Here is a 27,153-nt window from a genome sequence, read left to right on the forward strand (position 1 = left end):
ACAGAGTGCCCCATGGTGGCAGTGGGGTTATGGTATGGGCAGGAATAAGCTACGGACAACGAACACAATTGCATTTAATCGATGGCAATTCGAATGCACAGAGAAACCGTGATGAGATTCTAATGTCGTGCCATTAATCCTCCGCCATCACTTCATGTTTCAGCATGATAATGCATGGCCCCATGTCACAAGGATCTGTACACATTTCTTGGAAGCTAAAAATGTCCCAGTTCTTGAAAAAACAGCATACTCACCATTCATGTCACCCATTGAGCATGTTTGGGATGCCCTGGATCGACGTGTACAACAGCGTGTTCCAGTTCCCGCCAACATCTAGCAACTTCGCATAGCCATTGAAGAGGAATGGGACAACATTCCACAAGCCACAATCAACAGCCCGATGAACTCTATGCGAAGATGTCATGCTGCATGAGGCAAATGGTGGTCACACCAGATACTGACTTGTTTTCTGATCCACGCCTTACCTTTTTTTAATGTAACTGTGACCAACAGATGCATATCTGTATTCCCAGTCGTGAAAGCCATAGATTTGGGCCTAATTAATTCATTTCAATTGACTGATTTCCTCATGTGAACTGTAACTCAGTAAAATCTTAGAAATTGTTGCATGTTGCGTTTTTATATTTTTATTTAGTATAGTTATAAAGGGACTGGATAGGTATATATTATATGGTAATATCTTGCGCTCACCTTTCTCTCCTGATAAGCGAGGTAAAACGTGGGCTGTATGGCTTACACTCATCTAATCCTTTCAGATCTGATTGGATGGATGGAAGTAATATGATAAATTCCACCGAACCTACAATACTAGTACATGGGCTTTGATTTGGGATTGTGTGTGTCTACCGATCTGTTTGTCCTACTCTGAATGTCCCCTCTGTCCCTGTCAGGACTCCTCTGATGCTGGCGGTGGCAGGGGGACATGTGGACGCTGTGTCTCTGCTGCTGGAGAGAGAGGCTGCTGTAGACACAGCAGACAGCCATGGCCTGACTGCCCTGCACCTTGGGGTGAGTGTGTGTGTATGGCTGTGTGTGTGATTGTACTGAATTCTGGGTAGCTTGTAACAACATGATCTCTTTGTCCAGTCTAAAAGTTTAAAGGTGATCTCTGTCTCGTACCCATTTTCTCCTCTTTCTTCCTCCTCTCCCAGCTGCTGTGTGGTCAGGAGGAGTGTGTCCAGTGTCTGTTGGAGCAGGAGGCCTCTGTGTTGCTGGGGGACTCCAGGGGCCGAACAGCCCTCCATCTGGCTGCAGCGAGGGGCCACGCATCCTGGCTTGCTGAGCTGCTGAGTATCGCTTTTTCTGAACCGCCCACGCCCCGCCTCCGAGACCACCAGGGGTACACCCCCCTGCACTGGGCCTGCTACTATGGTCAGTCACTAGACCTACCTACTACACTGGGACTGCTACTATGGTCAGTCACTAGACCTACCTACTACACTGGGCCTGCTACTATGGTCAGTCACTAGACCTACCTACTACACTGGGCCTGCTACTATGGTCAGTCACTAGACCTACCTACTACACTGGGCCTGCTACTATGGTCAGTCACTAGACCTACCTACTACACTGGGACTGCTACTATGGTCAGTCACTAGACCTACCTACTACACTGGGCCTGCTACTATGGTCAGTCACTAGACCACCCCCCTGCACTGGGCCTGCTACTATGGTCAGTCACTAGACCACCCCCCTTCACTGGGCCTGCTACTATGGTCAGTCACTAGACCACCCCCCTTCACTGGGCCTGCTACTATGGTCAGTCACTAGACCACCCCCCTTCACTGGGCCTGCTACTATGGTCAGTCACTAGACCACCCCCCTTCACTGGGCCTGCTACTATGGTCAGTCACTAGACCACCCCCCTTCACTGGGCCTGCTACTATGGTCAGTCACTAGACCTACCTACTACACTGGGCCTGCTACTATGGTCAGTCACTAGACCTACCTACTACACTGGGCCTGCTACTATGGTCAGTCACTAGACTTACCTACTACACTGGGCCTGCTACTATGGTCAGTCACTAGACCTACCTACTACACTGGGCCTGCTACTATGGTCAGTCACTAGACCTACCTACTACACTGGGCCTGCTACTATGGTCAGTCACTAGACCACCCCCCTGCACTGGGCCTGCTACTATGGTCAGTCACTAGACCTACCTACTACACTGGACCTGCTACTATGGTCAGTCACTAGACCTACCTACTACACTGGGCCTGCTACTATGGTCAGTCACTAGACCACCCCCCTGCACTGGGCCTGCTACTATGGTCAGTCACTAGACCTACCTACTACACTGGGCCTGCTACTATGGTCAGTCACTAGACCACCCCCCTGCACTGGGCCTGCTACTATGGTCAGTCACTAGACCACCCCCCTTCACTGGGCCTGCTACTATGGTCAGTCACTAGACCTACCTACTACACTGGGCCTGCTACTATGGTCAGTCACTAGACCACCCCCCTGCACTGGGCCTGCTACTATGGTCAGTCACTAGACCTACCTACTACACTGGACCTGCTACTATGGTCAGTCACTAGACCTACCTACTACACTGGGCCTGCTACTATGGTCAGTCACTAGACCTACCTACTACACTGGGCCTGCTACTATGGTCAGTCACTAGACCACTCCCCTGGACTGGGCCTGCTACTATGGTCAGTCACTAGACCACCCCCCTGCGCTGGGCCTGCTACTATGGTCAGTCACCAGACCACCCCCCTGCACTGGGCCTGCTACTATGGTCAGTCACTAGACTTACCTACTACACTGGGCCTGCTACTATGGTCAGTCACTAGACCACCCCCCTGCACTGGGCCTGCTACTATGGTCAGTCACTAGACCTACCTACTACACTGGACCTGCTACTATGGTCAGTCACTAGACCTACCTACTACACTGGGCCTGCTACTATGGTCAGTCACTAGACCACCCCCCTGCACTGGGCCTGCTACTATGGTCAGTCACTAGACCTACCTACTACACTGGGCCTGCTACTATGGTCAGTCACTAGACCACCCCCCTGCACTGCGCCTGCTACTATGGTCAGTCACTAGACCACCCCCCTTCACTGGGCCTGCTACTATGGTCAGTCACTAGACCTACCTACTACACTGGACCTGCTACTATGGTCAGTCACTAGACCTACCTACTACACTGGGCCTGCTACTATGGTCAGTCACTAGACCTACCTACTACACTGGGCCTGCTACTATGGTCAGTCACTAGACCTACCTACTACACTGGGCTTGCTACTATGGTCAGTCACTAGACCTACCTACTACACTGGGCCTGCTACTATGGTCAGTCACTAGACCACCCCCCTGCACTGGGCCTGCTACTATGGTCAGTCACTAGACCTACCTACTACACTGGACCTGCTACTATGGTCAGTCACTAGACCTACCTACTACACTGGGCCTGCTACTATGGTCAGTCACTAGACCACCCCCCTGCACTGGGCCTGCTACTATGGTCAGTCACTAGACCTACCTACTACACTGGGCCTGCTACTATGGTCAGTCACTAGACCACCCCCCTGCACTGGGCCTGCTACTATGGTCAGTCACTAGACCACCCCCCTTCACTGGGCCTGCTACTATGGTCAGTCACTAGACCTACCTACTACACTGGGCCTGCTACTATGGTCAGTCACTAGACCACCCCCCTGCACTGGGCCTGCTACTATGGTCAGTCACTAGACCTACCTACTACACTGGACCTGCTACTATGGTCAGTCACTAGACCTACCTACTACACTGGGCCTGCTACTATGGTCAGTCACTAGACCTACCTACTACACTGGGCCTGCTACTATGGTCAGTCACTAGACCACTCCCCTGGACTGGGCCTGCTACTATGGTCAGTCACTAGACCACCCCCCTGCGCTGGGCCTGCTACTATGGTCAGTCACCAGACCACCCCCCTGCACTGGGCCTGCTACTATGGTCAGTCACTAGACTTACCTACTACACTGGGCCTGCTACTATGGTCAGTCACTAGACCACCCCCCTGCACTGGGCCTGCTACTATGGTCAGTCACTAGACCTACCTACTACACTGGACCTGCTACTATGGTCAGTCACTAGACCTACCTACTACACTGGGCCTGCTACTATGGTCAGTCACTAGACCACCCCCCTGCACTGGGCCTGCTACTATGGTCAGTCACTAGACCTACCTACTACACTGGGCCTGCTACTATGGTCAGTCACTAGACCACCCCCCTGCACTGCGCCTGCTACTATGGTCAGTCACTAGACCACCCCCCTTCACTGGGCCTGCTACTATGGTCAGTCACTAGACCTACCTACTACACTGGACCTGCTACTATGGTCAGTCACTAGACCTACCTACTACACTGGGCCTGCTACTATGGTCAGTCACTAGACCTACCTACTACACTGGGCCTGCTACTATGGTCAGTCACTAGACCACTCCCCTGGACTGGGCCTGCTACTATGGTCAGTCACTAGACCACCCCCCTGCGCTGGGCCTGCTACTATGGTCAGTCACTAGACCACCCCCCCGCGCTGGGCCTGCTACTATGGTCAGTCACTAGACCTACCTACTACACTGGGCCTGCTACTATGGTCAGTCACTAGACCTACCTCCTGCAGGCCTGCCTCAAACCATTCATTTTTAGTCTGAATCTCCAATCAGTGTGCCTGAGGATTTTGTCTCTACGTGTATATTTTATGTGAAATACCTTTTGTGTTGGCATGTTCTAATAATATTGTGGGTGTGTGTGTGTGTGTGTGTGTGTGTGTGTGTGTGTGTGTGTGTGTGTGTGTGTGTGTGTCCAGGTCACGAGGGCTGTGTGGAGGTACTGCTGGAGCAGAAAGGTTGTCGCTGTATCGATGGGAACCCCTTCACTCCCCTGCACTGTGCTGTGTAAGTCTTCACATACATGTACAAATTGCACAGTATTGCCCATAGATGTCAGTGTTGACTGTGTTTTGCCTCATGGACAACAGTGTTTACATTCTGTGTTTCGCTTCCCAGGGTGAATGATCATGAATCCTGTGCCGCACTACTGCTGGAGGCCATGGGATCAGACATCGCCAGCTGTAAGGATACTAAAGATAGGTAGGTCGTCACCAGTGGTGGAAAAAGTACCCGATTTGTCATACTTGAGTAAAAGTAAAGAAAGATACCTTAACAGAAAAGTGAGTCACCCATTAAAATTCTACTTGAGGAAAAGTCTAAAAGTATTTGGTTTTAAATATACTTAAGTATCAAAAGTAAAAGTATAAATAATTTCAAAGTCCTTATATTAAGCAAACCAGACCGCATCATTTTTTATTTTTTATTTTGTATTCACAGATTTCCAGGGGCACGCTCCAACACTCAGACATCATTTACAAATGAAGCATGTGTGTTTAGTCAATCTGCCAGATCAGAGGCAGTAGGGATAACCAGGGATGTTAACTTGATAAGTGTGTGAATTGGACCATTTTACTGTCCTGTTAAGCATTCAAAATGTAACGATTACTTTTGTGTGTCAGGGGAAAATGCATGGTACTTTTTAGTACATTATTTTTTTTAGGAATGTAGTGGAGTAAAAACTGTAAAAACTGTAAAAAATATAAATAGTAAAGTACAGATGCACCAAAAACTACTTAAGTACTTTACACCACTGGTCGTCACACACCCGATTCAGATACATATTGGAGTTGCCCTGGATCAGATGGAGCTGTATCTAACACAGCCTCAATCTCTAACTTCTGTGTTCTCTTCCTCCATCTGCTTTCCTCCCCTTTCTCTCCCAGGACTCCACTCCATGCTGCAGCGTTCTCTGGTCATGTGGACTGTGTCCAGCTGCTTCTGTCCCATGATGCACCTGTGGATGCTGTGGATCAATCAGGGCGCAGTGCGCTGATGATGGCTGCAGAGAAGGGAGGAGTGGGGGCTGTAGAGGTGCTGTTGACCAGTGCTAACGCCAGCCTAGGTTTGGTCGACCAGAATGGCAACACAGCCCTCCACCTGGCCTGCAGTAGCGTGAGTGTCCTCTAGGGAGATTTCTCTCCCCATTTCTTTGACATGACATTTGTACATACCACATACAAATACTAAACTCAGCAAAAAAAGAAACTCACTCACTGTCAACTGCGTTTATTTTCAGCAAACTTAACATGTGTAAATATTTGTAGGAACATAAGATTCAACAACTGAGACATAAACTGAACAAGTTCCACAGACGTGACTAACAGAAATTGAATAATGTGTCCCTGAACAAAGGGGGGGTCAAAATCAAAAGTAACAGTCAGTATCTGATGTGGCCACCAGCTGCATTAAGTACTGCAGTGCATCTCCTCATGGACTGCACCAGATTTGCCAGTTCTTGCTGTGAGACGTTACCCCACTCTTCCACCAAGGCATCTGCAAGTTCCTGGATATTTCTGGGGGGAATGGCCCTAGCCCTCACCCTCCGATCCAACAGGTTCCAGACGTGCTCAATGGGATTGAGATCCGGGCTCTTTGCTGGCCATGGCAGTACACTGACATTCCTGTCTTGCAAGAAATCACGCACAGAACGAGCAGTATGGCTGGTGGCATTGTCATGCTGGAGGGTCATGTCAGGATGAGCCTGCAAGAAGGGTACCACATGAGGGAGGAGGATGTCTTCCCTGTAACAGTTGAGATTGCCTGCAATGACAACAAGCTCAGTTCGATGATGAACATGACGGAACATGACGGACCCTCCACCTCCAAATCGATCCCGTTCCAGAGTACAGGCCTCGGTGTAACGCTCATTCCTTCGATGATAAACGCGAATCCGACCATCACCCCTGGTGAGACAAAACCGCGACTCGTTAGTGAAGAGCACTTTTTGCCAGTCCTGTCTGGTCCAGCAACGGTGGGTTTTGTGCCCAAAGGTGACGTTGTCTCCGGTGATGTCTGGTGAGGACCTGCCTTACAACAGGCCTACAAGCCCTCAGTCCAGCCTCTCTAGTCTATTGCGAACAGTCTGATTAATGATGGAGGGATTGTGCGTTCCTGGTATAACTCGGGCAGTTGCTGTTGTGATGTTTGGATATACCGATCCTGTGCAGGTGTTGTTACACGTGGTCCGCCACTGCGAGGACGTTCAGCTGTCTGTTCTGTAGCGCTGTTTGAGGCGTCTCACAGTACAGACATTGCAATTTATTGCCCTGGCCACATCTGCAGTCTTCATGCCTCCTTGCAGCATGCCTAAGGCACGTTCACGCAGATGAGCAGGGACCCTAGGCATCTTTCAGAGTCCGTAGAAAGGCCTCTTTAGTGTCCTAAGTTTTCATAACTGTGACCTTAATTGCCTACCATCTGTAAGCTGTTAGTGTCTTAACGACCGTTCCACAGGTTCATGTTCATTAATTGTTTATGGCTCTTTGAACAAGCATGGGAAACTGTGTTTAAACTCTTTACAATGAAGATCTGTGAAGGTATTTAGAGTTTTTTTTTTATTATCTTTGAAAGACAGGGTCCTGAAAAAGGACCATTTCTTTTTTTGCTGAGTTTATATTTACAATCAGTGCATAATATATTCATTTGGCTTCACCCCCCTTCAGGGAAAAGAGGATTGTGTTCTGTTCATCCTGGAGAGGCTAAAGGATACTGTTCTCATAGGTGCCACAAACGCAGCACTGCAGACGTAAGTGTTTGTCAGATAGCCCATGGTTAGTCTTGGAACCGAGAACCAAATATTATGTCCGCTAGCAACCTGCATTTATTCTGGGGTGGAAATGTCTAGCCCCTCCCCACTACAAACCTTCTGATTGGTTTGTCCCTCCCAGGCCGCTCCACCTAGCAGCTCGTAGCGGTCTGAAACAGGCTGTCCAGGACCTGCTGTCCAGGGGGGCAAGTGTTCAGATGTTGGATGAGAATGGTAGGTCTTAAGGTCTGGTCTGGGCATGAATCAGTACCAGTGTGTTAAAGGGATCTAACTGCATGCTGCTATTATATCAGCTGCCTGTGGTGTTGGCATGTCTATGTACATTAGCTAGCTACAGCGGTCTCTTTCTCTTTGCTCTGGTAGGCTCGAGAGTGTGTGTGTGTGCATCTAACTGGTTTGTAGCTCTCTGTCCCAGTTCCACCTGTCAAGTATTGTTATTAGGGCCAGGAGTTTTTCCTTATCTCTATAATGAATTAGGTTTAGGTTGTACGCATTCCCTGTCTGCTTGTCTGTGTACTGTCTGCGCTGGCTGTGTACTAATGGAATGCTGCTTTCTCCCGTTGTCCTCTCTTCCCTTGTCGCTTTGCCCTCCCCGCTTCTTCCATGTTTACTCCCCCCTCTTTCTCTCTGTCCATCTTCCCTTCCTCTTCCCTACTTATTTCTCCCCACCCTATCCTCTTCTCCCTATTTCTCTGCCCTCCTCTCTCTTCCCCCAGGTCTGACGCCTGCTCTAGCTTGCGCTCCTAGCAGGGAGGTGGCTGACTGTCTGGCTCTCATTCTGGCTACCATGATGCCTTTCTGCTCCCCTTGCAGCTCCGGAGTCCCCTCCCCAGGTTCCCTCCTGAGGGCCCTATCCAGGCAGAAGGGTTCGCGGGACCCTCGTAGCCCCAAGGCCCCCTCTGGCCCCTCCAGCGAGGGAAGTGCCAGTCAGGGCACCACTGAAAACGACTCAGACTCAGAAACCTTTTGACCCCTATGACTTTTAAAAGACTACCAGGATGTCTGCAGAGCCGCAGTTTCCCACCACCACGAATCCCTCGCTTGTGTCCCAAGAGTAGAACCTGTGTGGGGGCTTGTACAGGACTTTGTCCCCCCCTAATGGCTGGAGCTCAATCATGTGATCCTAGCTGCTGGTGTTTCTTATCCAGATCAATCTAGGTACTCCGTCTCAGCTTGGCTATCTATGACAGCAGCTGAGACTTTTCTAATTAAAGCCATTTTGTTTGTATGAAAGAGGACCTTTTAAAAAAAAAAAAAGTTTATTTTGGTTGATTGATGTACCAAATATTGACATATACCTGTAGTTAACACAAGTATATGTATATTTTTGTGTCAGCGTTCATACTTATCTGCCCAGAGATGTGAGTATAGCACAAACCAACTAAAGCACAATTCTACAATTGACTTAAATCTATTATAAAGAAACATGATGGCATGAGGCGGATAGAAGTGGTACCCTTTCAACTTCTTGTTTCCACACCAATAGAAATCACCCACGTCAACTAACCTGGAAAAGCTCTGGGCTGTAGTTATTGGCTATAGGTGACTAGGACTGTTCCTGATCCTGTCCCTAGTGTTACAGGACCACAGTGCTTCAGTAGTTTACATGATCAGGTCTCCAGTGAAGAGGTTGACACCTGTACGGTATTTATTAACGCTTATATTATGGTACAGAATACTGCTTGCACTTAAACTGTAAAGGAGAGCAGGACCTTGACCTCTCTCCATCCCCCTTTCCCATCTAGTTTGTCTACCTACCAGCAATGTGCCAGTCTAACTTGTCCAGTGCCTTGTTAAACCTTTGTATTCATTTTTTAATTTACATTTTCCAAAAAAAGTGTACGCATTCTTCTGGTGCGTGTGGTGTCTATTCAATCCGTATCGCAGAAGTTCAGCTTTACATTTAAAGGCAATGTTCCTGCTTGAGCGGAGACGACCGTAACATTTCTATAGCGGAATCTGTCACGCTTCAACTGTACAGATTGAATAGAGCCCTAGATTGTGTATTATGGATGTATGTGACTGAGATGAGTTGATCAACTCTTGGGGTCATGTCACTTCTAACCCTGAAGAAAAAAAAACACCAATGTTTTTACACTCCTATGATCAGAGACGTGTGTATGTCTGCAACAATATGTCGTTCTGCATGTCATTGTAAAGCACAGCCTTGTCTGTAATAACTCTACCCCATAGCACACACTTTTTAAAAAGCACAGTGTTAGTTTAAACACCTCAAGGCTTGTTGATAATGAAAGTAACAAGAGATTGGGTCTGTGTCCCAAATGGACCCCTATTCCCTACATAGTGTAATACTTTTGAGAAGAACCCTATGTAGTGCACTATAGGGAATATAGCCATTTAGGATGCTGCCATGGATCAGTATTATGCCAGAAGGAGCATCACACCACCAGTCAGTTGTGACAATCGGATCAGATTGATTTTCATACCAGTTCCTGATGCAGTATGAAATGCTCAAGGCTGTTTGTCTTTTTATGAATGAATTGTACAATAATATAAACATCTGTTTTAATTTAGTGCTGTGTGTCATGTCCGTACTTTCCTATTTGATATCAAGTTAAAACATAACTTCTTAGTAATGCCAAAAACATGAGAATGGATCCTCCATTTCGGCCTTAGAACCCTCAAATGCCTCTACATAGATTGCAAGGAGTCAACATACCAGTAAAACAATTCCCCCTTCATGTGAGCATTTCATGGTGAAGTCTAGTCGGGACATCTGAGCTGATGAACAATGACTATCCTCATCTATGTAGTTTCACAAGATGGGACAAACAAAACATCTCATTGACACGGAGGTTTAAAACATTTGTGAAATCAGTGTTAATCTTTAATTACATACTCTCTGTACATTTACATCACATTTGTTCACCAAACTAGGACCACCAAGTAAGATTTTTTTTTTTCAGTGCCATCTCACTTTGCCCGCGTGAAACAGTTTGACACGTCAAGATTAGGGAATTAAGTTCTTTCCATGTCAGGATAAATTAGGGCCCAGCTTTTACTGGACAGTCATGACTTCCAATAATACTCTAGTCACTCGTTTACAGTCTAGTAGATCATCATAATACTATGGAATGATTGAGTCGTTGTATACTGGCCTTGCATTACTCTTCATCAATCCTTCCAGTATGCTTTTATGGTTCCTTATTGGGCAAAGGGTTTTTCTGCATTGTAATCTCCTGTCCCCCCTGGTAACTGATGCCCATGTTGTGTTCTGCAGCTAGCAGCGGAGTCCCAGATCCGTTTATGCTGTGTTGCCAAACATGCCGTGACAATGACAAAGGAATTGGCTAGACGACACAAACAGATCTGGAACTCAGGCTAGCTCCCTGGTGTCAGTTAGCAGTTGACCCCTAGACCTGTCCAGTGGTCAGGCACCATGAGGAAGTATTTGTCCATGGCCTCACAGAAACGCGATCGGTACAGCTCCGGAGACACCACTGTGGGCATCTTACCTGTGAGTGACACAAAACACCACAATAGGAATTTTCATTTACAGGAAGAAATCAAAAGGTCTTTGTATAATAAAAAAACTAACTACTAGAGATCTCAAAGCTAAATGTGAAAGGGCACAACCTAAAAAGAGACTTCAAGGACTAATGTAGGGGGAAGGTGACGTCTGACAGATGATGAATTACCTTGCCCTCCCAGGATCCCTGTGGATTTCACCACCATCTCCAGCTTCTTATCCCATGTGAATGTCCGAATGTAATCTGACACAATGGAAGGAACGTTTCTTTTATAAATACAGCAGAGTACAAATTCATTTGCATGCATGGAGAAATTAGATGTTTTTTCTGTAAGCACCAGCAAACAGTTATCAATGTTATAGCCAATGAAAATACATTTTCAAGTTTGAAAGCTTTTCTCGCACCTATGATTCCCACCACCAGCTGGTCTGTGGTGTCATCTCGTCCAACCAGCAGAGAGTAGTCTATGATCAGGTGACTAGACAGGAAGTAGGCATCACTGTGTATGGCCGCCCTCAGGATGGCCTTGCAGTGGGCTCTGATGTACAGAGGGTTGTCATGGACCAGCTTCAGTAGGTTCTCATCCAGCAGAACCACCTAATATAGAATGATGCCATTTAGCTGATGCTTTTATCCAAAGGTTGTTATTTCAAAAGAGAATGTGTTCTCAATGACATACCTGGTCAAGTAAAGATACATGCATAAATAAACAAAGCTACTGACTGTACAGTGAGTGCATACATTTATGTTGTATGTGGCCTCAGCGGGAATCAAACCCACAACCCGGTGTTGCTGGCCTTGTGCCATGCTCACCTCACAGCTCTCCTTCCCAGAGTCTGTCTTAACGTTGCGGTTCCTCAGAGAACCCTTGAGGTCGAACACCTGGGCCATCTTCCTGCCATAGAACAGGTTCTCCATGACCAGCAGATCCAGCTTCTTCTCTGAGTTGTTCTGGGAGTTCTTGTAGCCGATCCGGTACACACCCAGGATCTTAGCCAGGGCAGTGGGTCGCTGTGGGACAGACAGGGGGGTTTAGGATAGGAATGTGTTCTAATCTCAGAAAATAAACATCCATCACACAGACAATAGGACAACTCCTTGAAAAAAAATGTATAAAGTAATTTATTTGAGGAAATTCGATCACCAAAATAGTTCATATTTATCTAAGTCAAATGTAATTATATGGGTAGTGTAGTTTACCTTCTGCTGCACAGCTCCGGTGATGTAGGTGAAGTAGTGAGGGGCAAAGTCCAGGAAGGACTGAACCTCTAGTCTGGGCATCTGCTTCAGGATGAACCGGTCATCTGAGTGAGGGAAGGAGGGAGAGAGAGTGATAGGTATAACCACTACAAATAAATAGCACTACAGGTGGGTGACATGGACAGCACATATTTAAAGGAGTTATCTTGCCCCCAAATAGGACTTCCTGGTAAATACAAGTTAAATAAAACAATATGACTCTGGTGTTGAGGGTCACACCTTCGGTGGCGTAGAAGACGGCCCCAGACTTGCCGCCACGGGCCTGCCAGTTGACGCAGTGGGAGAGCGAGCGGACAAAGTCATCCTCCGTACTGTCCATGATCTCCTCTCTCATCTTGTGGAACTCCTCTGCATAGTAGATCCTGCAGTAGAACTTAGCATTGGCATCAGAGAACTCTACGAATGAGAGAGAGAGAGATTACTGACTAGGCCTTATTGTTGTTATTGAGAGAACGTTTGCGGGCTAAGCACTTCACAGGTAACGCCATCCCAAAGGGCACATAAATCAAATGAGAAACACTCACGTAATTCGATATGAGGGTTTCCGGCTGACTTCTTGTGCTTGTCTCCTATGTCTGCATCTTCTGTTCAAATAAAAATAAAAAGGATGATAGGAATGCCATTAGAACAGAAGTGAACTGAGGTACAAAATACTTTCTAGCACCCCCCTCCCATGTTTCCCGTTTACCCTGAGAGGATCCACTACTCACTGAGAGGGTCAGCGTCCATGCTGCTGCGGCCCGGACCCATCTGGGAGGAGGCCGTCTCATTGGGCTTGGCTGGGCTGTTCTTGGCCCGGCTCTCTCCGGAGCTACACACCGACAGGATGAAACATTATACATCAGGTAACATACACACAGTCAACATCAGCAGAGTTTGTGTGTACCTGATGGTTTGGGTGGTGTCCTCGCCTCCAGCCTTCACCGTTGTCTTTGACAGCTCATCCAGAGCGGTCTTATACTCCTTACAGCTAGAGGTCAGGCCGAGGTCATTCAAATAACATTAGAACACTATAACGACAATAACTTCAGAACAACAAGACAACATAACACATCAGTGAGTAAGACGTGCAGAGAATGGAGAAGAAATAGAGCGGAGTGGTTACCTGAGAGCGAATGCAATGATGGAGCTGGGTTCTCTCTCACACACGGCTATGGGCACTCTCTCATGCTCATACATCAGGTAATGCTTGTCTGGGTCACTGACAAACAAAGATCACAACAACGTCAGAAAACACACAGGGCTCAATAATACAGCACACTACTTATCTGTCCATTATACAGAGGATACAACCTGGGGTTGGAACCGATTCAGGGAACAGAACCGAAAACTGTAAAAGAACGTTTTTCGAAGAACAGAACCGAGAACAACAGGGATCTATACTGTTCTGAAACAGAACTGTTATTTCAGAAGCACAGGAACTGGTTAAGAGCGTTCTTTTACATTCCAGGAATTTTTTTCAAGTCCCACAAAAAACACAAAGCACCTCTGCATAGCCCTCACTGTCACTCAGAAGCATATTCCAGTGTCTGCCTGCTGAAAATCCTTCCCAGTGTTTGTAGGCTACCTGCCCCTCCCTCCGAAGCATGCATAGTTTAATGTAGCCTACTGACGTTACGGCAAGCGGTACCGGAGCGCCAAGTCTAGGTCCAAAAGGCTCCTTAACAGCTTCTAACCCCAAGCCATAAGACTGCTGAACAATTAACCAAATGGCCACCCAAACTATTTACATTGACACCCCCCTTGGTTTTTACACTGCTGCTACTCGCTGTTTATTATCTATGAATAGTCACTTTACCCCTACCTACATGTATAAATGACCTCAACTAACCTGTACCCCCGCACATTGACTCTGTACCGGTACCGCCTGTATATTGCCTCCGTATTGATAAGGTCTACACACCTGTTGTATTCAGCACATGTGACAAATAAAATTTGATTCGATTTAAAAAATAAAAAAAAATAGATAACGGATTCACTTTTCCAATGCTAGTTAAGGCTATTATAGTTATGACGTTTCACATTGATTTATTAGCTACAAAAATACCTTTTTAATTCTGGTGCCGCTCTGAACACACAAGCTTGTTCGCTAGCTCTGGTCTAGCTCTCAAACTCTAGATGGCATTATGTGTAATGGAACTGAGAGTCATGATCAAGGGCTAGCTCTGGTCCAACGTTAGTTAAGCCAACTCTCTGAAGTTCAAAGGCTTTCAGAGATCCTTCATAGAAGCCGCTCCTTCGTGGGTATAATTTTGTGGACCTAAATTCAGATAATGCATGTCATAACAACAAGATTCCCAGCGATTCATGCCCAGCGCTCTCCTCACCTGCAAAAATTCAGTCGCATATCACACCCTACACTACACTTGTCTGTCCAAAGCATGTACCTAGAGCAGCTTGCTATGGAGCAGGCAAGCTATCTACTGGTGAAGAAGTGTCATGTTGAGCTAGATGTAGAAAAAAATATATAAAAAAATTAAGAGGTTTAAAAAGGAACAGAAAGGAATGATATAAACTATTACTTTTTTGGGGTTCGAACTGGTTCACAAACCATCTTTTAAATTTGTTTTCGTTCCACAGTTCCGACCAGCAAAATAATTGTGAACCAGTTCGAAACCCCAAAAAGTAATGGTTTATCATTCCTTTCTGTTCCTTTTTACACCTTGTTTTAAATGTATTTTTCTACATCTAGCTCAACATGACACTTCTTCACCAAGCTGCTCTAGGTACATGCATTGGACAGACAAGTGTAGTGTAGGGTGTGATATGCGACTGAATTTTTGCAGGTGAGGAGAGCGCTGGGCATGAATCGCTGGGCATCTTGTTGTTATGACATGCATTATCTGAATTAGTTCCACAAATTATACCCACGAAGGAGCGGCTTCTATGAAGGATCTCTGAAAGTCTTTGAACTTTAGAGAGTTGGCTTAACTAACGTTGGACCAGAGAATGAAGACAATTGGAAAATAATTTTGGTTCCGGTCCCTGGATACAATGGACATTTGTTATTTTGGCTTTCACAGTGCTCAGCCCCACCACAAAACAACAGCACAGGGTCAGCGGCAGAGCAGCGCAGAGCTCTCTCTGGAGCAGGTTAGAGGTTACGTGCTTTGCTCAAGGGCACATCGGCAGTAGGTGGCACCTGATATAGTGGTGATTTTTCCCGTCAACACCGGGATTCAAGCTAAACATTACAACAAAGTAAGAAAATGAACAGGGCTCAATATAGCATTGGCATTATATCAAATGCTATCTTATATGGCTGATCATGAATTAATTTATACTACAGGCAAAAAGCTTATTCAGATGTGAAGGGCATACTGTACTCACAATGGGAATGGGATGGGGTTGTAACTGTTGCCTGGCAGCAAGTTGGCTAGAATGGCCTTCATAGTGGACTTCTCTTTCACCTGGCTGTCATTGGAGCCCAACAGGTGTCCATCAAACACATCTAGAAGACAACAAGAATGGAGTTAGACCAGAGAGGTCTGTATTTAGATACACACTGTAGCTCTAGAGAAAGTGAATGGTAAGCGTACGTGGGGGGTTGTGTTTGTGATTCTACAGGTGTGTGTGTGTGTGTTCACCCTCTGGGATGCTGACAGAGTCCTGGTCAGGAAAGGATGGTCCAGACGAGAGGGGTTCTGAGCCTGGTTCCCCTGGTGACGGTAACGTTAGCAATGACGACCCCGAGCTCGAGGGCAGGGTAGTGAGGTGACGGTCCTCTGTCAATTGAAAAACAGACACGCCCATCAACTACTGTCAACCAATGAGAGAAGTACTATAGCATTCTGACTGAAAGCTGGGGAAAAAAATCCCCTCACCTTTGTCACCATTTTGTACCACAGGGGAGGGGTTGCGTGGAGAAGACTCCAGAACACTGGTCTGTTAAACAAAATAAATACGTAACATTCCATCCTTTATGATACACTAAGTCCTTATCATATACTGAGCTCATCCTATCATCTGAATCATATCAGGTATATATTGCACTGACCTTGCTGTCGTCTGTCGGTCTGTGTCTCCCAGGGCTGGCTGGGACAGACAGACGCTTCCTGCCCTTCTCCTGCTGGAATAGGTCCTGCAGCCTGGAGGTTAAATGGTTCAACAAATTAATTATATGAGATCAAAAATGAAGCCTAGTACTAGACTAAAAACGCGTGTTTATTGGAGATTCATTTATCTGTGTCTAGGAAACCACCCCTAACATTACAAGCTGCTCCGATATCAGTGTTCTCACCTGCTGTTCCAGGACTGCAGTGTTTCACACAGGCTCTGTTTCTTCACTACCACTGATTCCAGTACAGTCTGGAGCTGCTGGGGGGAGTCACTACCACAAGCCTGGAGACGAGCCTGCAGCTTCTCTATCCAGCTACGCAGCTCTGCCTCCTCCATCTGAACACACACAAAGAAAACTGATGGGAACCATGTGTTTGATACCTTTCCATTCAATCATTATAATGAGCCCGTCCTCCGATTTACAGTGACAACACTGATGAAAAGTCAGCCTCCACTGCACTATACATACACCAGACATATTTGGAGTGTAGCTCCCACCCTTCGAGGGGGAACCTACGTCTTTCTGTGCAAACAGGTCCTCCATCTTCTCTTCGCGTGTCTTGCTGAAGGTGTCCGTCTTCAGGGAAGTGAGGCGGTCCTCTATGGCCAGGTACACCTGATTCACCCTGACAAGAGGGAGAGAATGGAAAAGGACTGGTCAGAACTAGAAAGAAGGTAAAAACCTAGTCAAACTAGATTATTCAGATTCGTCAGTTGGAGCCTGGTCCCAGATCTGTTTGTACTGTCTTGCCAACTCAGAGGACAATAACCATAGGACTCAGTTATACAGCACAAATGGCACAAATGGCAGGTAGCCTAGTGTTTAGAGTAGTAACCGGAAGGTTGCAAGATCGAATCCCCGAGCTGACAAGGTAAAAATCTGTCGTTCTGCCCCTGAACAAGGCAGTTAACCCACCGTTCCTAGGCCGTCATTGAAAATAAGAATTTGTTCTTAACTGACTTGCCTAGTTAAATAAAAGGTCAAATAAAAAACACAAATCTGGGACCAGGCTACTTAAGGCCATGGTAGACAGGTAGACAGTTACTTCTGTGAGAAGTCCTTGAGGTCCTGCTGCATGCTTGCCTTGGAGGGCCCCTGGTTCCTGATGAAGATCTTAGGAGGAGGGAGGCAGATCTCCAGCAGTCTCACTGAGATGTAGCTGGGGGTTAGACAAGTGGAATGGCATGGGCATATACAGGTTGAAGATGTTTTGAATTGATGCAAAAATGATAAGAAAAAAATTGTAGGAATGATAAATGATGGATAGATGTATGAATGGATGGCAGGTTGGATGGATGAAAATAAAAGCCTTGGCCTGTGTTTCCCACCTGAATGAGGCCACCATCTGGTTGTAGGAGAAGTACTGGTGGTAGTCTTTGTGGATGGAGTGGCCACAGGGCTCAGCATTAGCCCTCCTGGTATACTGGTGACCATAGAACCTCAGCTCCAGGTACTTAGCAAAGGACATGGACCACGAGTCATTGGACAGGGGCACCACAGGAGTCACCTACAGAGACCGCAGAATACAAGGATCAAAGCTCTGTGAGCGATAGAAACTAAGCAGACCTGGACAGCAGCTAGTTGCTCGAGCCAAAAACTGGCAATTCTGATTAGCAAGAATTTGATTAGTTGAACTAGGTTATCATCTCGCTATTAACTAAAACAAACAGTTAGGTGTGATAGCTATAGAGCAAGTCCTGGGGTTAGTCATGGAACAGATAAGGAAACGCAGATGAACAAGTTACTGTACCTGTTTGCATATGCGGCACCAGGAGTAGTTGAGGATGGTGTGTTGGTATCCAGGCACAGGAGAGTCCAGCTCCTTCAGTACGATCTGAACACAGCCACTGCCATGGACAAATCGCCGCACATGGTGCACCATGGGAGTCTCACAGAACATACTAGGGCACTGATAGGATGGCCTTTATCATGCATTCACAGACACACGCACGCACACAGACAGACAGACACGTCAGGGCAAAGAAGAGGGGTTTCATTGAATGACATTTTATTACATGTCAATGACACACTTCATGGTCAAATATTTGATCGGAAATTCAATAAATAATTTGTCAGGTTCTGATATTTCTCCCTCACCTGAAACAGTATCTCTCCAAGAATATTCCTAGTGTGAGGTCATTCTTTCCGTAGAACTCCATCGTGACAATCCTGTTGAGAACAAATAAGTCTTTGTGAATAGCTGACCTTTCAGAGTTCAGTCAGCTGGTCTTTCACAGTGGGTTCACAAGATTTCTATTGCTCCTAAGGGGATAAATAAAGCTGTACTGAATTGAAGACCACCAGGGTTGAGTGGGGTTTACCAGGGACTGACGCAGGGGTTGGGGGAGTTGTTGGACTGGGCTGAGGAGCTGCTGAACAGAACACACAGTCTCTGGTGGTTCACCGGGTTCAGGCAGTCCAGCTAAAAACACAGAAGTAATGGTGGTCAACAACAACAAGCACATATGCTTTACAATTCAAGAGCGCACTTCGCCTCTTCAGACCTCCCCTAATCTCTCTGGAGAGTGAGTGAGGTGGTGTGCTCATCAATGGAACACACTGAGCAGTAAACTAGCACTGACCAAGGGAGATGTTAACATAGGTTGTCTGTAATGGAAAAACCCTCAATATACATCAGAACAATATCTAACGCCACAGATACATCAGTGAGACTGTTGGAGATCTGTCTCCCTCCTCTGCCTATCTGTCCCATCCATCTCCTATTATTGTGGTGTGTGGATGTGCTAACTAGCTGGCCAAGACTCACCTTGGAGGCCCAGGTCATGTCGTTCTGTCCTGCTGGTTTCTCTTCCTCACTATCAGCCTTGACGGGGTGCTTGGGCGGTGGAGCCTCCCGGACTGGTGGCTGAGGCAGGGGCTGGGTGAAGGGGTCTGCCTCCTGCCGGAGGCGGCCCCCCTGGGCACGGTAGTCTGCCAGCATCTTGGCCAGGTCCTGGCTGCTGCCCAGCTGCTCTGCGATGCGGGCGCTGGTAAGGTGGTGGGAGGGTAACACCTGGAAGGGGCGGGGGGGAGGGACTCCGTTGGCGATGCCTCCACCTGACGGAGCGGAATCTTTGAGGAGTTGTCGCTTACGTCGACAGTCCAGTTCTTTGAAGTCCTTGTTGAGCAGCGGAGAGAGGTACACCTGCACGAGGAACTAGTTTGTTACATCTCAAATACGAAAATAGCATATCGGCTCATTCGCCTAGCACTTAAGTGTTATGAGATGTGTGTAATGCATACGCATGACAACAACTATTTTGGTAGACATCTCCACTATAACTAACAACTGAGTGCAGAGGAATTAACGGTCACGTGAACAGATGACCTGATATTTATTGTACATTACTGAACTACATTGAGCGAATTGATATAAAGCAGGTTGAAAAACCTTCAGTGAATGTAAACCAACAGACCTTTTCAGGAAAGTAGTCTCTGCTGGGGCAGCGTAGGCCAGCAGGCGTGAGGAGGAAGGGCTCTCTAAAGGTGATAAAGGGGGAGATACAAAGGATGATGTCCTTCAGCTCCTGTTTGAAGCCTGCCGTAAGCGTCTTGAGACGGTCGTCCGTTGAGGCCACCTGCTCGGTGGCAAAACAGAAGAGGATATTGTAGGGCAATGGAAACCAACATGTTTCTGTCTGTATCCTTAATCAGTTTTTTTTCTCCCTCACCTGCTCTGTGACAAACAGCCCTGTGTCATCCTGAAGGGGGTCTCTGAACAGCCTGGGGGGCGTCTCTGAACCCGAGCTCTCCTCCCGCGACTCACCCCTCCCCAGAACCCCCGACCCGCTCCCCCCCTCAGTCTCCCCCTTCCCCAACCCAATCTCATCTACCAACTCCTCCAGGTCATCAATAAGATAGGGTGGGGACACTGGAGGTGGCAGCACCTGGCGATTGGACAACGGCGTGGAGGTCATGACCTCTGCTGACTCCACCCCCTCAGCCCCCAAGGAGGAAGAAGAGGACAGGAAGTGTTTTTTGTTGACTTTTGCACCATGGACATCTTTAGGCGAGGATGACTCTGATACAGATTTCCCAAGGGAAGACTTCTCCTCCTCCTCCCCCAGCACAGTCTCTCCTCCCTGCGAGAGGGTGCTCTGGTCGGTCCCATTTTCCTGGCTCTCCTCCTCCTCCTCCTCAACAGTAGTGCTCTCCAGGAGACAGGGGAAGGAGTTGGTCTTGGCCAGGCTGGGAGGCATGGCAAACTCATCCATGAGGAAGGATATCTCTAGCTGGGAGTGGTAGGCCACACACACCATGAGGATGATGATCTCTTTAACCCTGGCCAGCTCATACTCAGATGCCCCGCGAAGCTTTATGGTACAGCCCAGCTGGGGAGAGCAGCCCTCAAAGAACATGAGAGTCTTCAACTCATCTGTCACAGAGAGAGAAGGGAAGAGAGGAGAACACATTACATAGTTGTGCTGTGGAACACAGGGGAGTCAGAAGGAGGAGCCTGGAGATAATCTAGACTGGGCGGGAGGAACTTGTGAATGAACGCACCTGGTTGCAGTAGGTTTCATGTGTTGGATTATTTAAGTGAATTAAGTTTTATGAACGGCTTACAATATCTAACAGACAGAGTAGTTTCCACTCACTATTGGCCAGCTGGAAAGAGTGTAGGTAGAACTTTTGGCAGGTTCCCAGTCGAGGCTTGGTGAGCAGCTGGTCCATGGACATGACTAGGTCCCCCTGGGTCATACGACTCACCCTGTCCAAGACTTGCTGCAGAGAACCAGAGGTGGGAAAGAGAGACTGAGGGCAGGTACGGCTAATAGACAGTTGAATGGGTTAAGCAGAAGAACAGGCTAACATGGCTAAAGACACCATCAAAAGAGTTAAAAACAAAAAGCTAACAGCTACATGAAGGTAACTGCCAAAATAATGGGAACACTTGAGTGAATGAGGGACACAAAGTATATTGAAAGCAGGTGCTTCCACACAGGTGTGGTTCCTGAGTTAGTTAAGCAATCCCATCATGTTTAGGGTACAGAAATGCTGGGCAGACTCACAGGGCATGAGAGGTCACTGAATGGTTTGGAGCATGAAAATGACGTAAACCATATGTAATGGCCATCTCAGTCACCAGATCTCAACCCAATTGAACACTTATGGGAGATTCTGGAGTGGCGCAGGAGACAGAGTTTTCCACCACCATCAACAAAACACCAAATTATGGAACTTCTTGTTTACGAATGGTGTTGCATCCCTCCAATAGAGTTCCAGAAACATATAATCTATGCCAAGGTGTATTCTGGCTCGTGGTGGCCCTATGTTGGTGTTTCCTTTATTTTGGCAGTTACCTGTATGTAACATGTTCTAAAGCTAATTAAGGTGTGTTTGGAAACATAACCCATGCTAATACGGTAACTAGTACAGAGAGCTAGAAAGACTGGCTGACTGGTTTGAGGTCAATAACCAGCAGTAATGTAAGTAGTGACAGAGGGCAGAACAGAGGGCTAGAGAAAGCTAGTGAGATATCAGTAATGACTGGTTTGACATTGATAACCACAGCTAATAAGGTAACTAGCAGTACAGAGAGCTAGAGAGGTACTGACTGGTTTGACGTTGATGACCAATGTGATCCCGTGCTCCAGCAGCATGTCCTGAGCGATACGAGACACAGTCTTCTCTACCAGCACCAGGTTGGGACGCACGTCCGCTATACGCTGAACATAGTTCTTCAGAAACTCACGCTCCTGGGGAACAAAGACAGACAAAGATTTGTTTCCTTTTCTTAATTTCTAGAAATTATGGATGGGTGTCAGCAAATTAGGAATTAGTGAAATATACAGTGCCTTGCGAAAGTATTCGGCCCCCTTGAACTTTGCAACCTTTTGCCACATTTCAGGCTTCAAACATAAAGATATAAAACTGTATTTTTTTGTGAAGAATCAACAACAAGTGGGACACAATCATGAAGTGGAACGACATTTGTTGGATATTTCAAACTTTTTTAACAAATCAAAAACTGAAAAATTGGGCGTGCAAAATTATTCAGCCCCCTTAAGTTAATACTTTGTAGCGCCACCTTTTGCTGCGATTACAGCTGTAAGTCGCTTGGGGTTTGTCTCTATCAGTTTTGCACATCGAGAGACTGACATTTTTTCCCATTCCTCCTTGTAAAACAGCTCGAGCTCAGTGAGGTTGGATGGAGAGCATTTGTGAACAGCAGTTTTCAGTTCTTTCCACAGATTATCAATTGGATTCAGGTCTGGACTTTGACTTGGCCATTCTAACACCTGGATATGTTTATTTTTGAACCATTCCATTGTAGATTTTGCTTTATGTTTTGGATCATTGTCTTGTTGGAAGACAAATCTCCGTCCCAGTCTCAGGTCTTTTGCAGACTCCATCAGGTTTTCTTCCAGAATGGTCCTGTATTTGGCTCCATCCATCTTCCCATCAATTTTAACCATCTTCCCTGTCCCTGCTGAAGAAAAGCAGGCCCAAACCATGATGCTGCCACCACCATGTTTGACAGTGGGGATGGTGTGTTCAGCTGTGTTGCTTTTACGCCAAACATAACGTTTTGCATTGTTGCCAAAAAGTTCAATTTTGGTTTCATCTGACCAGAGCACCTTCTTCCACATGTTTGGTGTGTCTCCCAGGTGGCTTGTGGCAAACTTTAAACGACACTTTTTATGGATATCTTTAAGAAATGGCTTTCTTCTTGCCACTCTTCCATAAAGGCCAGATTTGTGCAATATACGACTGATTGTTGTCCTATGGACAGAGTCTCCCACCTCAGCTGTAGATCTCTGCAGTTCATCCAGAGTGATCATGGGCCTCTTGGCTGCATCTCTGATCAGTCTTCTCCTTTTATGAGCTGAAAGTTTAGAGGGATGGCCAGGTCTTGGTAGATTTGCAGTGGTCTGATACTCCTTCCATTTCAATATTATCGCATGCACAGTGCCCCTTGGGATGTTTAAAGCTTGGGAAATCTTTTTGTATCCAAATCCGGCTTTAAACTTCTTCACAACAGTATCTCGGACCTGCCTGGTGTGTTCCTTGTTCTTCATGAAGCTCTCTGCGCTTTTAACGGACCTCTGAGACTATCACAGTGCATGTGCATTTATACGGAGACTTGATTACACACAGGTGGATTGTATTTATCATCATTAGTCATTTAGGTCAACATTGGATCATTCAGAGATCCTCACTGAACTTCTGGAGAGAGTTTGCTGCACTGAAAGTAAAGGGGCTGAATAATTTTGCACGCCCAATTTTTCAGTTTTTGATTTGTTAAAAAAGTTTGAAATATCCAATAAATGTCGTTCCACTTCATGATTGTGTCCCACTTGTTGTTGATTCTTCACAAAAAAATACAGTTTTATATCTTTATGTTTGAAGCCTGAAATGTGGCAAAAGGTCACAAAGTTCAAGGGGGCCGAATACTTTCGCAAGGCACTGTATACATTTTTTTTTACCCCGTTTTCTCCCCAATTTCGTGGTATCCAATTGGTAGTTACAGTCTTGTCCCATCGCTGCAACTCCCGTACGGACTCGGGCGAGGCGAAGGTCGAGAGCCGTGCGTCCTCCAAAACACATCCCAGACAAGCCGCACTGCCTCTTGACACAATGCCCACTTAACCCGGAAGCCAGCCGCACCAATGGAAAACATTGTTCACCTGGCGACCGTGTCAGCATGCACTGCGCCCAGGCCGCCACAGGACTCGCAAGTGCGCGATGGGACAAGGACATCCATGCCGGCCAAACCCTCCCCTAACCTGGACGATGCTGGGCCAATTGTGCACCGCCCCATGGGTCTCCCGGTCGCAGCTGGCTGCGACAGAGCCTGGACTCGAACCCAGAATCTCCAGTGGCACTGAGATGCAGAGCCTTAGACCACTGCGCCACTCAGGAGTCCAGGAATTAGTGAAATATGTATTCTAAATGTGTTTGTCTTAATGCCTAGCTCTTGATTAGGTTATTTGACATTATACTTGTCATCTTGTTAATTTAGCTACATAAATCATTCATGCTTTAAATCAACAGGACAGCACAACCCACTGAGTGTCTGACTGACCTGAAGCACAATGGGGTCAATGCAGGTGAATTTGGTCTCCTCTCTATAGAGATACTCTATGGAACACTTCAGCAGCAGGATCTTGGGGTTCTTGATGTACGAGTTCATCTAAGACAAAATGATACTTTATTGAGTTCATCTGCACATAGACAAGCAATAAACAGTGTCGTTCTGGCTCGGTTTACAGTGAGAGATGGTGCTTATTTTTACAGGAGAGGGAACCTACCTTTTTGTGGGCAATGTTCTTGGTACAGACAAAGCCATTCACTACGGCAGAGTCAAACTTCTTCCCTCCAGGAATCTAAAAAAATAAATAATAATAAAATAGCCATTTTGGTCACGTTAAATTACTCAAAATTCAACCCCTACAGTGGGTGCAGTATAAGTACAGATACATGACAAATAACCTGATTCAGAGTTGAGATAAGTGCAGGCAACTCGGACTTTAGCGTAAATCTTTGATTAAATTCAATATGGAGACTTGCACAGAAAGTCAAGTTAATCACCCAAATCCCAAGTCAGAATACCTCCCTGAAAGCACTGTGAGTGTAGCCTCTTAATTACCTGACTAATTACAGCTGTGCTACAGAATGTAAGCTTGTGAGACTTCTGGATGGTTGTATGAGGTTACTGTCAGTGAGCTACCTTCTTGATGTGGACCAGTTGTCTGATGTCCATGTCATCATCACAGCTGCGAACGTCTGGCCGCACCGTCTGCACCACTTGCCTCACCACGGGAACAATGATGTCACGCCAGGAGAGGGACAGGGACTCACTGTACAGCAGCTGCTGCAACAGCGCCATCATGTGACTGTGGTTGGCAGAGCTGGGTAAGGGAGGGAAGAAAACAGCAGTTTAAGGCCAGTACACCATGTGGATTCACCAGCTAAATATTTTACATTTTTATGTAACTAGGCAAGTCCGTTAAGAACAAATTCGTATTTACAATGACAGCCTACCCCGGCCAAACCCTAACCTGGACGATACTGGGCCAATTGTGCGCCGCCCTATGGGACTCCCAGCCTGGAATTGAACCAGGGTCTGAAGTGACGCCTCTAGCACTAAGATGCAGTGCCTTAGACCGCTGCGTCACTCTGGAGTCCAAAATAACACCATAGTATGCTCCAATTCATACTGAGATGTTGTTTCATCTAAAAGAATGACTCAAATATGTTCCACTTCAGTTCCAGTTTTACTTCACTTCACTAAGCTAAAGACTAGTCTTTAGTTTCCAAACATCCAACATACCAGTTTTACTTCACTTCAGTAAGCTAAAGACTAGTCTTTAGTTTCCAAACATCCAACATACCAGTTTTACTTCACTTCAGTAAGCTAAAGACTAGTCTTTAGTTTCCAAACATCCAACATACCAGTTTTACTTCACTTCAGTAAGCTAAAGACTAGTCTTTCGTTTCCAAACATCCAACATACCAGTTTTACTTCACTTCAGTAAGCTAAAGACTAGTCTTTAGTTTCCAAACATCCAACATACCAGTTTTACTTCACTTCAGTAAGCTAAAGACTAGTCTTTCGTTTCCAAACATCCAACATACCAGTTTTACTTCACTTCAGTAAGCTAAAGACTAGTCTTTAGTTTCCAAACATCCAACATACCAGTTTTACTTCACTTCAGTAAGCTAAAGACTAGTCTTTCGTTTCCAAACATCCAACATACCAGTTTTACTTCACTTCAGTAAGCTAAAGACTAGTCTTTAGTTTCCAAACATCCAACATACCAGTTTTACTTCACTTCACTAAGCTAAAGACTAGTCTTTAGTTTCCAAACATCCAACATACCAGTTTTACTTCACTTCAGTAAGCTAAAGACTAGTCTTTAGTTTCCAAACATCCAACATACCAGTTTTACTTCACTTCAGTAAGCTAAAGACTAGTCTTTAGTTTCCAAACATCCAACATACCAGTTTTACTTCACTAAGCTAAAGACTAGTCTTTAGTTTCCAAACATCCAACATACCAGTTTTACTTCACTAAGCTAAAGACTAGTCTTTAGTTTCCAAACATCCAACATACCTATAACAAATAAAGAAATGGAATGACAAAAACATTTGAGCAACTTTGAAACCTCTAAGTTATCGGACTGTACTCACAGTAGCCTCTCCATGGCCTTCTTCTCTCCATTCTCCTCTCTGAGCTGGTCCAGGGAGCTGTGGTGCCAGCCCAGAGGAGTGAACAGCATCTCTTTAGGCTTCTCCTCCACACGACGGTTAAACAGGGACTCTACAGCACACACACAGACAGAGAGAAGAGTGAGAGAGCACGATATAGAGAGAATGTTAGCTTGGCTTACAGCTACAATACATTAGGTTCAGTACCAACTTCTTGTTCAACAGAAAGAATACACAGCTGCAAAAGAGTTGAAAAGGAAGCAACACTTGAACTAAATAAGGAAGTGGGGAATTCCTGGGTCATTCCATGAAAATAGTGCCTTTTGCGTGCATCCCATTGATATTTTAAGTAGAAATTGTGCACAAATATTGAATTTTAAATGCCTGTTATATTAAATGAAGTGCCCTTTAACATAGATCACATGGAGAATTCAATAAAATAAAAAAATATGATTAAAGGCTCTCTTCATCGACCCCATGGCATCACTTCTAGGAAGGTTTCAACCCA

The 27,153-nt window shown here is 46.2% G+C and overlaps 2 protein-coding genes across 12 annotated transcripts in view; one reads left to right on the forward strand and one right to left on the reverse strand.

The window, feature by feature from the left end:
- The window catches only part of ankrd44 (ankyrin repeat domain 44), a 33,780-nt gene extending 23,567 nt beyond the window's left edge, over positions 1-10,213 (forward strand). For 2 of the 3 annotated variants that reach the window (XM_036974662.1, XM_036974663.1), the window contains exons 20-27: positions 912-1,029; positions 1,173-1,392; positions 4,831-4,918; positions 5,030-5,113; positions 5,797-6,025; positions 7,576-7,658; positions 7,801-7,892; positions 8,396-10,213. In XM_036974662.1, coding sequence (XP_036830557.1) covers positions 912-1,029; positions 1,173-1,392; positions 4,831-4,918; positions 5,030-5,113; positions 5,797-6,025; positions 7,576-7,658; positions 7,801-7,892; positions 8,396-8,649 — 1,168 coding nt within the window. In that variant the 3' untranslated portion in view covers positions 8,650-10,213. The remainder of the gene's footprint in view (positions 1-911; positions 1,030-1,172; positions 1,393-4,830; positions 4,919-5,029; positions 5,114-5,796; positions 6,026-7,575; positions 7,659-7,800; positions 7,893-8,395) is intronic. The other variant, XM_036974666.1, reaches the window with a different exon arrangement.
- Positions 10,214-10,496: 283 nt separating this feature from the next.
- Positions 10,497-27,153, reverse strand: part of LOC110520241 (1-phosphatidylinositol 3-phosphate 5-kinase) — a 33,502-nt gene continuing 16,845 nt past the window's right edge. For 4 of the 9 annotated variants that reach the window (XM_036974653.1, XM_036974654.1, XM_036974652.1 and 1 more), the window contains 31 exons: positions 26,628-26,757; positions 25,165-25,345; positions 24,746-24,820; positions 24,520-24,627; positions 22,049-22,189; positions 21,089-21,215; positions 20,162-20,865; positions 19,907-20,068; positions 19,258-19,635; positions 18,812-18,912; positions 18,588-18,659; positions 18,241-18,412; positions 17,819-17,997; positions 17,536-17,649; positions 16,959-17,115; positions 16,671-16,825; positions 16,428-16,518; positions 16,255-16,315; positions 16,018-16,155; positions 15,761-15,881; positions 15,573-15,614; positions 13,536-13,631; positions 13,317-13,400; positions 13,141-13,241; positions 12,955-13,014; positions 12,650-12,826; positions 12,371-12,474; positions 11,984-12,181; positions 11,575-11,767; positions 11,339-11,413; positions 10,497-11,155 (listed from right to left, as the gene is read on the reverse strand). In XM_036974653.1, coding sequence (XP_036830548.1) covers positions 11,040-11,155; positions 11,339-11,413; positions 11,575-11,767; positions 11,984-12,181; positions 12,371-12,474; positions 12,650-12,826; positions 12,955-13,014; positions 13,141-13,241; positions 13,317-13,400; positions 13,536-13,631; positions 15,573-15,614; positions 15,761-15,881; positions 16,018-16,155; positions 16,255-16,315; positions 16,428-16,518; positions 16,671-16,825; positions 16,959-17,115; positions 17,536-17,649; positions 17,819-17,997; positions 18,241-18,412; positions 18,588-18,659; positions 18,812-18,912; positions 19,258-19,635; positions 19,907-20,068; positions 20,162-20,865; positions 21,089-21,215; positions 22,049-22,189; positions 24,520-24,627; positions 24,746-24,820; positions 25,165-25,345; positions 26,628-26,757 — 4,613 coding nt within the window. In that variant the 3' untranslated portion in view covers positions 10,497-11,039. The remainder of the gene's footprint in view (positions 11,156-11,338; positions 11,414-11,574; positions 11,768-11,983; positions 12,182-12,370; positions 12,475-12,649; positions 12,827-12,954; positions 13,015-13,140; positions 13,242-13,316; positions 13,401-13,535; positions 13,632-15,572; positions 15,615-15,760; positions 15,882-16,017; positions 16,156-16,254; positions 16,316-16,427; positions 16,519-16,670; positions 16,826-16,958; positions 17,116-17,535; positions 17,650-17,818; positions 17,998-18,240; positions 18,413-18,587; positions 18,660-18,811; positions 18,913-19,257; positions 19,636-19,906; positions 20,069-20,161; positions 20,866-21,088; positions 21,216-22,048; positions 22,190-24,519; positions 24,628-24,745; positions 24,821-25,164; positions 25,346-26,627; positions 26,758-27,153) is intronic. The other 5 variants (XM_036974657.1, XM_036974660.1, XM_036974659.1 and 2 more) reach the window with 3 other exon arrangements.

Source organism: Oncorhynchus mykiss, chromosome 3 (genome assembly GCF_013265735.2).
Source record: "Oncorhynchus mykiss isolate Arlee chromosome 3, USDA_OmykA_1.1, whole genome shotgun sequence".
Lineage (NCBI taxonomy): Eukaryota > Metazoa > Chordata > Actinopteri > Salmoniformes > Salmonidae > Oncorhynchus > Oncorhynchus mykiss.